Source organism: Falco cherrug, chromosome 2 (assembly GCF_023634085.1).
Source record: "Falco cherrug isolate bFalChe1 chromosome 2, bFalChe1.pri, whole genome shotgun sequence".
NCBI lineage: Eukaryota > Metazoa > Chordata > Aves > Falconiformes > Falconidae > Falco > Falco cherrug.
The window spans coordinates 114,678,794-114,692,606 of NC_073698.1; the positions used below are offsets into that span (position 1 = coordinate 114,678,794).

General features: G+C 44.3%; 2 protein-coding genes across 3 annotated transcripts in view; one reads left to right on the top strand and one right to left on the bottom strand.

Annotated features, from left to right (window-relative positions):
• Window positions 1–1,005: 1,005 nt before the first annotated feature.
• On the bottom strand, window positions 1,006–7,054 carry CREG1 (cellular repressor of E1A stimulated genes 1). Of its 2 annotated transcripts, XM_005445495.4 has the most exons (4): window positions 6,527–7,054; window positions 4,495–4,614; window positions 3,111–3,295; window positions 1,006–2,641 (listed from the first exon to the last, which is right to left on the bottom strand). In XM_005445495.4, coding segments are annotated over exons 1-4 (819 nt in total). In that variant the 5' UTR covers window positions 7,040–7,054; the 3' UTR covers window positions 1,006–2,640. The 2 variants fall into 2 exon arrangements, with proteins under 2 accessions (XP_005445552.3, XP_055558923.1); XM_055702948.1 differs by lacking the exon at window positions 1,006–2,641 and having other exon boundaries at window positions 3,110–3,295.
• A 5,121-nt stretch (window positions 7,055–12,175) lies between these two features.
• RCSD1 (RCSD domain containing 1) overlaps window positions 12,176–13,813 on the top strand; it is a 39,270-nt gene continuing 37,632 nt past the window's right edge. The window contains exons 1-2 of the mRNA XM_055702136.1: window positions 12,176–12,321; window positions 13,547–13,615. Coding sequence (XP_055558111.1) covers window positions 13,598–13,615 — 18 coding nt within the window. The 5' untranslated portion in view covers window positions 12,176–12,321; window positions 13,547–13,597. The remainder of the gene's footprint in view (window positions 12,322–13,546; window positions 13,616–13,813) is intronic.

Below are 13,813 nucleotides of genomic sequence, written 5' to 3' on the forward strand. Positions count from 1 at the left end.
AACCATTCTGTTGTTCACCACTTTCCAAAAGAAACACCTGGCCGTGGTCCTCTCAAATGTCACATGTAAAGAGATTTGGATATCTAAAATTGCTCCAATAAAATGCAATAGTAGTATAAAACTGTTTTAAGATTATTACCAAAAAAAGCCCTTCCACTCACAATCAGAAAAGACTTGGGAATCTGTATTAATGGGAACATCAAATCCAGTATGACAACCAAAAAAAACCCTAAAACAAAACAAGCTTTACCTGTACCAAACCCTCAAAGGAAAGTGATTCTTTTAAAGATGTTGTACTGGTTTTGGCTGGGATGGAGTTTATTTTTTTTTTTATAGGCGCTTGTTTGGCACTATATTTTGAATTTGTGATGAAAAGTGTTGATAACATACCAATGTTTTGGTTATTGGTTATGCGATGTCAAGACCAGGGAGCAGGCTGGGGGTGCACAAGGAATTGGGAGGGGACACAGCTGGGACAGCCAACCCCAACCGAGCAAGGGGTTACCCCCAACCACTGGACATTACACGCAGCAATAAAAGCTGGTGAAAGGAAGGAAGGGAGGGGATGTTCAGAGTGATGGCGTTTGTCTTCCCAAGCAACTGTTACGATGTGATGAAGCCCTGCTTTCCTGGAGATGGCTGAACACCCGTCTGCCAATGATATAGTCATTTAGAAACGCAGAAGCCCCAGCCAGAAGAAATAATCAAATAATGCTGCCTTGTATTCATTGTCACTCTAGTGAAATGTGAAATTTTCACTCTAGTGAACTCCAGTTACTATTTTTTGTTCCATTGCACTGTATTAGATACAGAAAGTGAAACATGAAGATGCCGATTTCATCCAAGGAGAAAGAGAGAGGTGTAACAGAGGTGCTTCAGCATGGATTCTAGCAAGTGCAAAAGACAGCAGAGCGACAATAAAACAAGAACTCTGAACAATGGGTGCTTGCGCAAAAGACAGCATGAGGAAGAGATTATTATGCTATAGACCACACTCAACACCACTTGTCAAAAAATATTTTAATTTGAACAAAAGCTCAGCAACATCAGTCTCACACATCAGAAGTTATCAAGTAACACGTAATGCATTCAGGTGTCCCCATGGTAAAGATCAAGTCCATGCCAGAGGATCATGCGGATGTCACAACTGAAATGCCTCTTATAAAAGTATTTTCCCATTTCATACTTTATGTCAGTGTTATCTAGTCAACATAAATTATTTCAATATTATACTTTCCTGATTCTAAATCTTCAAACAGTAGAACAGCATGGATTTGATACAGTAACAACTACCTTTTCCCCCCCTTGCAGAAAAAGAAAACTTAGTAAGTTACATCAAAAATACTAGAATGATTTTTTTGAAAGTATCTCAGAAAAATAGTGATATAATACAACGTTAAGATGTAGAGATCATTTGATATGATGAATTCCACTGTACCGTATATGGATCTGCCTCTAAGGAATCTAAATTCTCACATTCTTTACTCTGTCAACTAGGTAATATTTGCTCATTGTAAAGTCAACTTAATTGTTCATAATCGCTTTTGAATATTTGTGAACTTAACACATGGGAGATGAGAGGATATAAAAAATGTTAATTTATTTTTTTATGGTTATGTGTGGCTTATTTTAACACAATTAATAATGCACACCTTTCATCACTTTTCATTCTCTACAAGTCATGAGTCATCTGTGTCATACTGTATTGCTTCTTTCTCACTTCTGCATTACTAACCCAAAATTGCTGTGTAAGGCTTCCAAAACCAAGTATCTGCTCGGTTCTACTGTTGAGGGTAATAAAAGCTGATACATTGCAACTTCATCAGACTAACAAAGCTGAAGACTTCAAAATCCTGATCAGAACACACATACCCTTTGTAACATTATCACTGAATTTACAAACCACTACTCCTATGAAGTCAGATACTTCTTTAGGTATTGCCACCTTGCTTCTATTAAAGAGTCAAGGCACATAACCACTGCCAGCTGAAGAGTTACCAAGGTCTTATGAGGTATATGTACAGTTTGCATAAACACAATTATATTCCATAGCACATTCAATGTAGGTAGCAAAATAGAAAAATGGCTCCAAGGAGTGAGTGTACTAGCATGCAAAAAAATTTTTCTTAACAGAATCTGGGAACTTTTTATACATATCATTTGCCATTGTAATACAAGCAATGTTTTCCATTCCATAGTCAGCTGAGCCATCCTGTAGCATTTTGCCATAAAGATCTAAACTAAACTGGTATTAAAAATAAAATTGGAGAGTGCTTACAGACAGGTATTACTTAACTAAGGCATTGAAAGGTTTAGAACTGGACTAATCCTTCAGTTTCCAGTAAACAGTGTTTCTGAGAGCAGATTGCCAACAGAGAGAGATCTTTCCCAAATCATGTTTAATGAGTAAAATTTAGTTATGGCTTATGCACAAAGATTTTTGAGTATGACATGTTTAAAACTGTGTTAGTGAGAATTTACATTTGCTTCAGTAGAACTATACAAGCTCATTAACAATGCAAAGTTTTTGATTTTTTGCATTATTAATTCAGCTCTACAATACATATAAAAAAATAAATCTTCCGTGAAACAGCCAAAGTAATTTATTTGTATATCAGCATCACCAAGGATCTTCTTCCACCTACAAGGAGTAAGAATAAGAAATTGAATATATAAGCATTGACCACACTAAAATGCATTTCAAAGGTTTGAAGACTTAGTTTTGTGTAGACAATAGAACACAATTTCTCTATACTTCAGTGTCGTAATGATAGATTAAAAAGCAATTGTTACAAAAATGTTAAGCAATATTGCTGCAATCCCATTAATACAGCTTCATAAATGCTGAAGTCTCACTATTTTTAACTATTTAACTACTGTGTTTAAGCTGAGGTACAAGTGTAGCTACTCAGAGATAGTTCCATAGATACTATACTTGATATTAAGTAGGCAGATCCCCTATTCAAACACATGATTTCATACACTGTATCCAGTAGACTACTTAGGGAAAAATACATAAATGTTTATTAAAAAGAAGACAGGTAATATATACTGTTGACAATAAGGAGAAGTTTTACAGGTTCCAAATACAATGAGAGTTAAGTACTTACTAAGGCTTGACGCTGTAATATTCTTCTGGCGTCACAATTTTCAATCCACCAAAGTAGTCCAAGACCCAAATATTGGTGATGTTGAATTTGGCAAAGAACCAATTATGATCCTTGGGCCAAGTTTCCATTTCAGGATGGCGACTGAATAATGCTTTTTTCGCTAAGCCTGCTTCTGAATCATTCACCTAAACGATAACCAGCAATACATTAGAGGAAGATACAGACACGTGGAGACTAATTTTAACTAGAAAGCCACTACTGACTGCAGTGTGCTCTTTTGAGTTTAGCCATGTCTTGTCCCAAAGGACTAATAACTGTGACACAAGTCTGTGGTGTACAACTGCACATGAGACACAAAAACTCCAAGGCAGCTGCTTTTAATATTAAATCAAAAGGATGCTTTTAAAGTAAGCACGAGCAAGAAAATAGTTTATCAACATAAGAACGAATCTTTCAATGAATTACAAAACAGAGTACTATGGATTCTTGCTGAATTACTACAACAGAACATTTTAAGTGTAATTTTACCTCCTCTGCACCTGCTCACTCAGACACAAACAGATCAAACTGTGTTCAGACATGTGCAAACACATGCACACACACACAAACAGGATGACATAACAGAAGCTACAGAGAAGGGAAGCTGAAATGTGTGCCAGCACTTAATATATAATGTGTAAATGTTTAAAGGGCAAAATCAACAAGTTAGAGCTCTGGCTATGGTACAAGAGGAACTAATTACAAAACAATTCCATTATTGATGAGAAACTCCTGAAAGCAATTAAAGGATGGTTGGAGTATAACTTTCAAATACCTGAGAGAGTATTGATGATTAGTCCTCATCCTCAATCATTATCCTCAATAATGGGATTAAGATCTTCAATGATTAACACATGCAGCTCTACACTCCTTCTACAGGACACCAAAGTACTGGTGCATGGAAGAATACTGCCCTGGCAGCAATGCCACCAAACAACACAGTGCACTTTTTCTGTCTCTAATACCTGTAACTTTATAGCTTAGGAAGCATGTCACACTGCACAGACCAAAGAATTGAACTGAGCAAAAGAGATGAAAATACCTTCACACTTCATTCACAAGAGAACTGTCTTAAGACTTCTTAGTTTCAAAACAGGTCTAGAGGAACTTCATTACAGTATTGTTCTCCCAAGCTCCTTGCTAAAGACATGCCAACAGAACTGCAAATATCAAGTGGTAATCGCATTTTCCACACACAAACTATGAGATAGCCTTCTGGTATCATAGCACATAACATCCCTTCATGTACTTTTGCACAGAAATTCTAAGCTTTCTCTTCTCCATCCACTAAACAACACTGTTCGATGCATGCAATCTTGTCCAGTGTCAACTTTCAGTTGCTTACCTTTACAATACTCCCACAGAAGATTATGTGAGCACAGAGCGGGTTTTGGGGATCATATCTGTGCTTCTTGCAGTAAGGAGTCTGTGCCAAAGACACAGTTAAGGAGGCATTTGAATTGATCTGAAATGCAAGTAGTAAGATAAGAAGTTTACGTAAGTTTTACATAAGTTGCAAGAAAAATGTCATAGCCACCATATTTTCAGCTCTCAGTATTTCATTCAGCTCAGTATTACTGGTAAAAACCACAGCTGTCATCATCTTTTCCTAACTACATCTGGAAGCCTTACTTAGATGAGCTCTAAATCTGAAAGAAAGCCCAGTTCAGAAGCGTGCTGAAGTTTGTTAGAATAAAATGCAAACTTCACAAAACGGCACTCCTTAGAACTCGATGTTCAATATACTGTCTAGCTATTTCACATTTAAATGATGATATCTTCCAATTTACATGCATACAGGGCAGTGCAGAAAACAAGGACAGACTATGAATTCTGGTGGAAGGACGCAGGGTTACTGAAAAGGTAACTAATTTTGTTGTGAAACTGTTGGTTAAAACAAAAACAAACCCACCTTCACTCCCCCATCAAAACAAGCCTCCCAGCTGCCCCCAAACCGGTCAGCTCTTTGGAAGTTTAAAATTAATTTTAAAAATTAGGTTTAAAAAAATCCTGAGTATTTAAGTAAGATGCCTAACTTGCAGAATCAAAGAATCTGTATCTGATTGTTTTTCTAAAACTAATTTGGTGAACACAGCTTGAAAAGTATTGGTGCAAACCAGAATTGCCTACTGCAGAACGTCACATACTAAAGTTCATCATCTCCCTGCAAAGGAAGTTCACATGCTTAGGGAAATTTCATTAAAAAGAGTTCATCTCAAAAAGAAACCCCCGAAAGTCACTTAAACACTATGCTGAATACCACCGAACTGATGAAACGGGAGCAACCACCTGACAGATAGGAAGTTGCTTAACTACAAAACAGCTGACTCATGATTACTCAGCACTATGTCCTCCCACCAGTCTCCCTTACGCGTGACTATCGCAGTCAAATGTTTCTGCTCTGTAACAGCAGAGTAAGGATGTGCCGAGGAGCCTTCTGAAGGAAAACGTTCATTAGCAGTTTATATTATGATTGTCATGTTACTTTGAAAACACACCTGTGGCTGGGGTGGAAAAGGAGATACTATACAAGATAAATAGGTTAATTATGTATCTAAGTGCTGTAGAAAACCTATTTTAACGTAACGGACTAAAACCTGATAAGGAACAAACAAAACAGGTTTACAGTGAAACAAAGCCTGAATAGTTTCTGTTGTTCATACTTTGTGTTTATTTACTAACACTGTAATATTACTAGAACAAACGTTTTCTAACAAAGGAGGCATATGACTGCTATTTCCCTAGCTTTTTAGCCAACTCTCTCTTGACCACAGCCAAGCCAGAGACACAAGACAAGGCCAATTACACACACTCAGCCTCAGCATGCCACTCTGCTGCCTGTCGTTGTGCTCTTGCCTTTATCAAGATTTAATTACTATTCCTTCAGTAGCCTGTGTAGGAGCCCTTGCTCAAGTCCCACACTACCAGCTTCCACTCTTTTTGATATTTTTTGTGACGTTCTCCCTGTTTAAATATTCCATGGCCCCTCACTGCCCTGCTCGGTGCTGCTGGAAGCTTCAGCTGCTTGCTCTGCCAGAGAGCAGCTTCACAATTTTTCAGACCAAAAGCTCAGCAGGAACTTGTTAGGCCTGCCAAGCGTCACCACAGACGGCACTGCTTATGTTTAAGACGTTTAAGGGTTAATTATTGTCCACGGGCTTCTCGAGTGAGATGCCAGCCATGGCACAGGCAGAAAAATATGACGTTGCATTAGCCGCCTGTGTGCTTCTAAGCTTTAAGTTTCCCTCACTGGGCTCACGGTTTATACCTGCGGCCTGAGGTGATTTTGCAGGGACACCCCCCTGTTCCCCCCTGGGCCGGCTCAGGGGGCAAACCCCTGCCTCGCCGTTGCCCGCGGCCCAGCCGCTACCCCTCACCTCCAAGTCCTGCACGGAGATCTCCATGTCGGTCAGGTAAAGGTAGGGGACGCCGCTGCCGCTGAACGGCCCCGGGGGCCCGTCGCTGAGGGAAAAGATGTTGGCGAAGGGGCGGCCGCGCAGCCCGTCCTGCGCCGAGAGAGTGGCCAACGCGCCCCAGTCGCAGTTGTGCAGGACGAAACGCGCCATGCGCGCAGCCTCCTCCGGCGGCGGGATGGCCCCGCCGGCCGCCAGCAGCAGCAGCACCGCCGCACACAGGAGCGCCGACCCCGCCATGCCGCACCGGCCACCAACGGACACCGACTGCGCTCGCCGCGACAGCCGGCCGCCGCGACAGCCGGCCCCGCGCCCCCGGCCCCGCGCAGGGAGGGGCGGGTCCTCTGCTCTCCGCCAATCGGAACAACCCTGCCCGCTCACCTTCACCAACGAGAGCGCGCCGCGGGCAGCCTTTGCGAGTGGGAAATCAGCCTTCCCGCTGCCAGCCAATGGACTCACGATGTCCACTGTATTCATCCAATGAGAGCTGCTAGGAGGCGGGGACAATCCCCACAGCTGTTCGGTTGTAAACAGCGCTGCCTCGCCGCCGGGAGGGGCGGGAAGGGGGCGGAGCCACTAGCAGCCCAGCAGCCAATGAAAGGTCACTTCAGAACTCTCTGCCAATCACGTTTCGCAGGGGGCCCGCACGTCTACGGCGGGGCGGGCCGGGGTGCCGCGGGGCTCTGACAGGAATCTGGCCCGGGCTGGCGGCTGCAGGACCTGTGGGGCGACACCGCGGGCAGCTGGAGGGAGCCAGGCCCGCAGAATGGCTGCGCCCACGCTCTGGCACCCTTCGTCCTGTTCGGCAAGGTCTGGGTGGCCCAGCCCCTGGTGTCAGCAAGGTGCCCAGTGGCGGCCGGCCCCTGGCGCTGCCCCGGGTGTGACTGGCCGGGGAGGGCCGTCGAGCCCAAAGGGGAGCTGTGGCACCCCCGCTGTCCCCGGTTGCTGCTAAATCCAGCTCAGAAGGCTGCTTCTGTGTCCCCACAAGAGTCTGTGGCTCAGCCTTCCTCATGAACCAGCCCCAGGCTGTTTTGAGTCACCAAGGGTGTTTGTGGCCCAGCCTTCTCTGAGGGAAACCTTGTCCTTTAATTACAGCAGGCAGGGTCTACCTGGAACTCTTTTGGACTGTAAAGCTTGCTTGCCACTAGGCACAGCTCAAGTCTTATCCCTTACAAACTGCAGGATATAAGTCAAAGCCATCTCTTCTACAGGACTCGGTTTTGCTAGGTTTGAACAACCTCCTGGCCTTCAATACATCACTTACAGAAATACCGAGGTATACCTTATTTTATCCATCACCTTGTGCTCAGTCGCCTTGTAAAGATTTGTATACTGGGGTAATAGTGAGACTCGATTCAGCTTTTCCTGAAAGATGGTGGATTTCCATTTGTCCACTTCAGTCTTACAAGTATGTTTGCACTACATACACTGCAACAGAGCACTGAGAAACCCCAACTAACTTGTGCCCCGCAGCACCCATAGCTTGCAGCAGGCCAGATGAATCATTTTGCTGCGCTGAATCCAGGAAGGAAAACACACCACACATCCATTCCCCACTGTTAATGTACCATCCTGTTGTGTACAGGCAGAACAAAATAATTTCTTCCTCCAGTATTCCCCTTGTCTGCAGAGCGCAGGCAGAAACCCCTGGGCATGGACACACAGAGCCTTCCTCTGTTGCCCTCTCCTACCAATGCTCAGGAGAAAATAGGGGGGGAGGGGGGGGGGGCGGGGCGGGAATGCTGCTCTGAAGCCCTGATTTGCAGCCATTTAGCTCGGGTAGGTAGCTGAACTTGTGAGTAGCAAGCAACGGCTCCAGCAGCTAAGGCAAGACAACCAGCCTTGTTTGTGGTACAGGACAAGTGGTATTCCAGAGCAGAGCATTAAGGTGAAAAACAGAGCAGGAGTGAGTTACAAAAGAAGAGAAACTGCAAAAGGCTGGCTTTATGTATGTAGGTTTATACAACATGTTTAGATGAAGGGCAGGAGTGGAGTGTGTTGAAGGGAAAAAGACAGGAGCTGTTCTGCAAGAGTGAAAAGATTATGGATGAAAGGGACAAAAATGGTCTAAAGGATCCCAATGGCTTAGGAAAGAGAAGGGGATGAGGAAGAAAAAGTGCAACAAACTTTTTGTTAGAGATTTTTCCAGCTGAAACAGGCAGAGACATTATAGCTTCCTCTTTTCTTTCCCCACCAACATGTATGTGCATGAATACACAGAATTTCTCTCCATTTTCAAGCAGTCCATCCCTTTGAGAGCCTGGGGGCTGGGAGCTGTCAGTATTTACTTGATGCAGTCGAAGGGACAAGTGGTAGCAGGGGGTTGAGGGTGCATGATTTCAGCGGGGAGCAGGAGAGGGTGACAAGGAGCAGACAGATGGTGGCTGGTGGGGACAGAACAGGAAGGAAGGGATGCCATGGAGAGTATGTGGAAGTAACATCATGTGCCACAGGGCAAAAGAAAAGGATAGAAAGGAAAGAAGATAAAGGGGATGTGGGAAGCAGAGCTGGCAATGCATTTTTATTTTATTTTGTTTCAGAAAAAGAAAATGCAGAAAGGGGGAAAGCCTTTATGTTCTGGAGTTTAGATGTATGCATTCGCTGAATGCGGCCATCCCTCCTTCACTAGGAAGGGTGTGCATTACGGGAGCCCCCGCAGCAGGAGAGTCCAAGTGAATCTCGCAGAGGGACCATACAGTGGCATCTCAGGGGCTAAGAGAAAACAAAGTCTGCCAAGTTTTCCTAACCTTCCCCTGCCCCTTCGTCCTTGCTGCAAGTCCACAGCCGTCCCTGCCAGCAGCCACCGAGGGGTGCTGCTGCCCAACCCCAGCAGCCTGCGGGATTTGGGCTGATGGGTCTGGTGGGAATTAAGCGCTCAACAGGATTGATGGAAGCAAATAGCACTGTCGTTCTGCTACGGACAACAGGATTTATCAGGCTGAGTAATCTCTGCGGTGGGCAGTGCACAGCAGCATATAGATTGTCTTCACATTGCACTGAAGGAAGGGGGCTTCGTTTTGTCCTCTCTTTCTTGGATGGGTAGCATGGTGTGAACCTGTAGGGTGAAGAATAAGGTCTTTTAACTCCTTCAGCTTGCTCTGAAAGTGTGCATTATCTGAAGTAAATATCCAGGCTTTCTCACTTCCTTAGTTAGATCTCAGAGAAAGGAGAAGAATTCTCTCTGTTGTGGTGCAATACATCCAGGAGCTCTCAGCATCCTTGCATAATAAGGTCAAGAAAGTATCGTTACCACTAGTTCTCCTTTTCAACTCATGGCTTATTTACATTAAAAAAAACTGGTGAACAGACAGTAATATCCTACCATAGATTGAGCCAGTTTACTTCCCCAAGGGGTTGGCCAGTTCATGGAACAATCTTAATTTCGGTGTTATTTACAGGTGATGATCCTCAGGCTGAATCTGGGGGCTGTGTCTCTGAAGAAGTTGTATTTTAGCCAGAAAGTGGGCAAGGTCTCCATCATGGTTAGTGTATCATCATGCTCTGTCTGCCCTCTTCATAGCTGGTTTTGCCCTGAGCTAACTCTCTTTAGACAGCATGGTTGTTGGATGGACAGGGCAAGATTTCTACTCACATGCACAGTCTAGCTACATGCTGTGCCAGGCTTCCTGTCTAGATCAAGCAGCAGTCTGTCCATGAGCAGAAACCTTTCTTTGTCCAGATAACACTTGCAGGCCATGCAGTATCGCTTTGTGTAGCACTTGATTTCTGAGCCAGGCCAGCTTTCTGTATCCAAATGACAGCCAGAGTGATCAAAGTCACTTGCCACTGTGTTTGACAGAAGTGACTGACCTGTGTGAGTCAGCTCTGGCAAAAGCTGAAGTACTCAGTGCTTTGAAGTGCCAACGCTCTGTGCCACATGAGACCCACCATGCAAATTGTTTCTAAAAATGTTGGTTAGATATCCTCCTGAGGAGGTGTCAGCCCTGCCAAACGTTGCAGTGTACTGCTAATAGGAAATGGCACACAACACAGACCTTTGCTGAACACAAAAAGGTGTTGCATGCTTAGGCAGGCAGTGTTTATTTGTTCTTATCCTCAAAGTTCCCAGATTAGCTTGGTTGGGAACTTAGCTTCTGACCCTTTCATCAGGGTATTTTTTAAAAGATAGGTGAAACGAAGGCAGCGCTGGCCTGGTGTTCATCTAAAAGTCCTTTTACCGTTTTAACAGCTACCACACAGGCAGTGGCAAGGCAAATTTCCTCTCTATGTAACCTGTTAGGTACCAGAAATGTTCTTCCATTTTCAGTCAGAAAATCTTGCTGTTCAGTCAGAGCTTGGGCTGCATGCTGTTTTGGAGGAACCTGTTGTGAGGGCCAGCTGTGACACCACTTTATAGGACACTGAGAGATGGGCAGTAGGACTGACCTGAGAAAAATGTAATCGAAAATATGATCATAATCAAAATCAAAACCATATCCACCCATGATCTGACTGTAACTTTTTATTTATTAAGCCTTTTTGTGCATTAAAACTAGTAACTGGTGGAGGAACTCTTCAATCTAGAAGCAAGCTGTCAGCAGCTGACCCTGATATTTGTCCCATCACTATATTAATATACTGGGATGTAGCCATGCCTCTTAATGACCCAGCTCAGTTTGTTCTCTTAGGTCAGGTGGATCAGCAGTGAAAGAAGAGCTCTCCAAAGAAATTCAAATGCTGCAAAAGATGACACTACGTATACACTGCCCACCAGCCCCAGGTGTCTTGGTATGAATGAGGGTGGTTACCTCAGCGTGATCTCATTACTCTGAGCAGAGCCACTCAGGCAAGCATTGCAGGTGGAATGCTCCCTGTAGAGTATAGCACAGCATTTTCCTAACTTTACTCTGCTTAGGGACAGGCTTTTACCCAGAGCCTGGGAGTTAAGAAGCTTGGTTAATCTGAACCATGATATTAGCACTCAGGCACAGGCTGACAGTCAGAAACATGTGAAATGATTCAGTCTTTTGGTTAATCTCTGTCACTTATTTTTTATGTGGGCACTGCACAATACACACAGTGTCACGCTCCCTGTCCACTGCAGCTTGGCAAGAATCACTTATAACCATGTCCTTTTGCTTAATTCAAGCATCTTTGGTAATGGGGTGTTCCTATTCACATCAATTCCCAGAGGTGCACTGTGCCTGGCACACGGTCCATGTGTATGCACGGATGCTGACACGTGTGTGTGTGTGTGTGTGTGTATGTGTGTGCTCTCAGACATTCTTCACTGCAGCTGCAGAGTTAGAGCATAAAATGTTGATGGTACAAAGTGTTCCAGCTGACTTCATTTCCTGCTGATAACTCCCTGAAGAGGAGGGTGAGGCTTAGCATCCACAGGGTTAGTTTAACGCTGGGGGGCAAAGGCAGGGTTGGTGGGAGCAGATACTTCAGAACACAGCAGAACGGTGGGTTCAAAACCGAGTTCCCATAGAAAACACTGTTCATGTTTGCTTCCTGTCAGATGAGCTAACCCAACCAAAACAGGATGTTGGCTTTTAGAGTTAATTGATCTTTGAAATGAAAATGCTTTTTTTCTGTGGTTAACTTACCCCCCCCCCCCCCTTTTTTTTTCAGTTGAGGATTGAGTTGCTTGAGTGGGAACAGGAAGGGTTGAGACCCCATTTGCACGGAGTCAAAAGCCCAGCATGGTAACAGCTGCTGGTTAATAGCATGAATTCAGGAAAACGATGTGGATACTAGCAACCAAAGCCAGACACAGAGGTGGACAGAACAATCTCAGCTACTGGCACTGACAGGTGAGCTCTACTAAACCCTCAACAGATGCCTTAACAAAGTACAGAATTTCAATCTGTCTTGCAGGGACCCACAGCTCCCTCCACCCTTTGCTCGTCCACCACCCTGACAAACATACCTCCCCAGATCTGGCGCTTAGACAGACACACCCGAGTGAGATAGCTGCATGGACACAAATACCAGACTCCAAGTTTCAGATACCCTCGGGAGTTTTCTTTCCTGACTGGCCCCTGAACAAAGAATTGCCATGTCCCTGCATCTTTTTTCTGTTGATGTAGCACCCTATGGAGGCCCCATGGTCCATACTTCATAGTCAAGATACAAGAGGCCAGCAAACATTACGCATGGTGTTTCTAAGCATGACCAAACTATTTATGCTACCTGTTTGCTGGCATGACAGGATGAAGGATATCCTTGCAGCTCTCACCTATATACTGCCTGTAGCAGGAGTGCCAGCCATTTGGCCTGAAGCAAACTTGCTGGTTTGGCCTCTCGTGTCTTGAAAAGAATCAGCTGGGAAGCTGCAAAATCCAGGGTTCCGCAACTGCAACTTTTTCTCCCTCAAATGAAATTTCCCCCTAGAGTCTGTTTCAATGGCATTTGTGATGATGGCGTTTTTCCCCTTCTGAGCAGAACAGATGTAGAAACATTTTTTTGCTTATATGAACTAGTGTCATAGACACTGCTATATCCCAGAAGGTCTGTAAACAGATACACATGGCGATGCAGAGCCACACTCTAAAATATCTCACATCCATCCTTGTACATGCACATCATGCAAAACACCTAGTTCCTCAGTATAACCTCCCTTAATAATGTTTGTTACAAGTCCTTGCAGTTAAAGCATGTGGGTTGTTTGCTTTAGATTTTCTAGTGTTTGTCAGTCCAGAAACAAGAAAGTCTAGAGCAAATCCCCACCGCAAGGCTTCCTGTCTGGAGAAAAACATACACCGTATTTCTGTGCGTTCTCTCCTTTCTCCTTCAGGAAGAAAGGTTTAGCATTAAGCTTAGTACTGTGTACCATGCTCAGAGCAATGGCATTTGAGAATCCTGCTGGCAGAAAAGATTTGCCTTGTGGTGAGGTACTTGGGAGCAGAAATAAATAGAGTGAAAAATTGTGGTGGGGCAGCTGCAACTACCTTTGCTTTATTGGTACGGGTAAAGTGATACTGTCTCTGCCTAGCAGTTTCCTTTTCTGTAGACCTAACAAAACAGTTTCCTCCACAGGGTACAACCCCTGAAAGCAGCAAGAAAATACTGAAATAGACCCAGAGCAGCATGAAGCAACCACTGGAGGTATGTGATTTTGATGGTCTGTTACACGGCAGACATCTTGAAAATTACACTTGTGACCAACGCCCACAGTGAGATCCCTGAGCATGAAATCCTCCTTCTGTCCTGACAGCAGGCAGGGCAGGAGCAGCCAAAGCACCCTGCCCTCCCTGCCTCACCCTCCTTCACAGTTCAGTTCCTATCGCCTCTCCTAGCTTATCG

Coding starts and splice junctions, on each gene's coding strand:
- CREG1 (XM_005445495.4), bottom strand. CDS start 7,039: ATGAATACAGTGGACATCGTGAGTCCATTGGCTGGCAGCGGGAAGGCT. Junction 4,615..6,526: donor TCTCCGTGCAGGACTTGGAG/GTGAGGGGTAGC, acceptor CTTGCATTTCAG/ATCAATTCAAATGCCTCCTT. Junction 3,296..4,494: donor TCTGTGGGAGTATTGTAAAG/GTAAGCAACTGA, acceptor GTTATCGTTTAG/GTGAATGATTCAGAAGCAGG.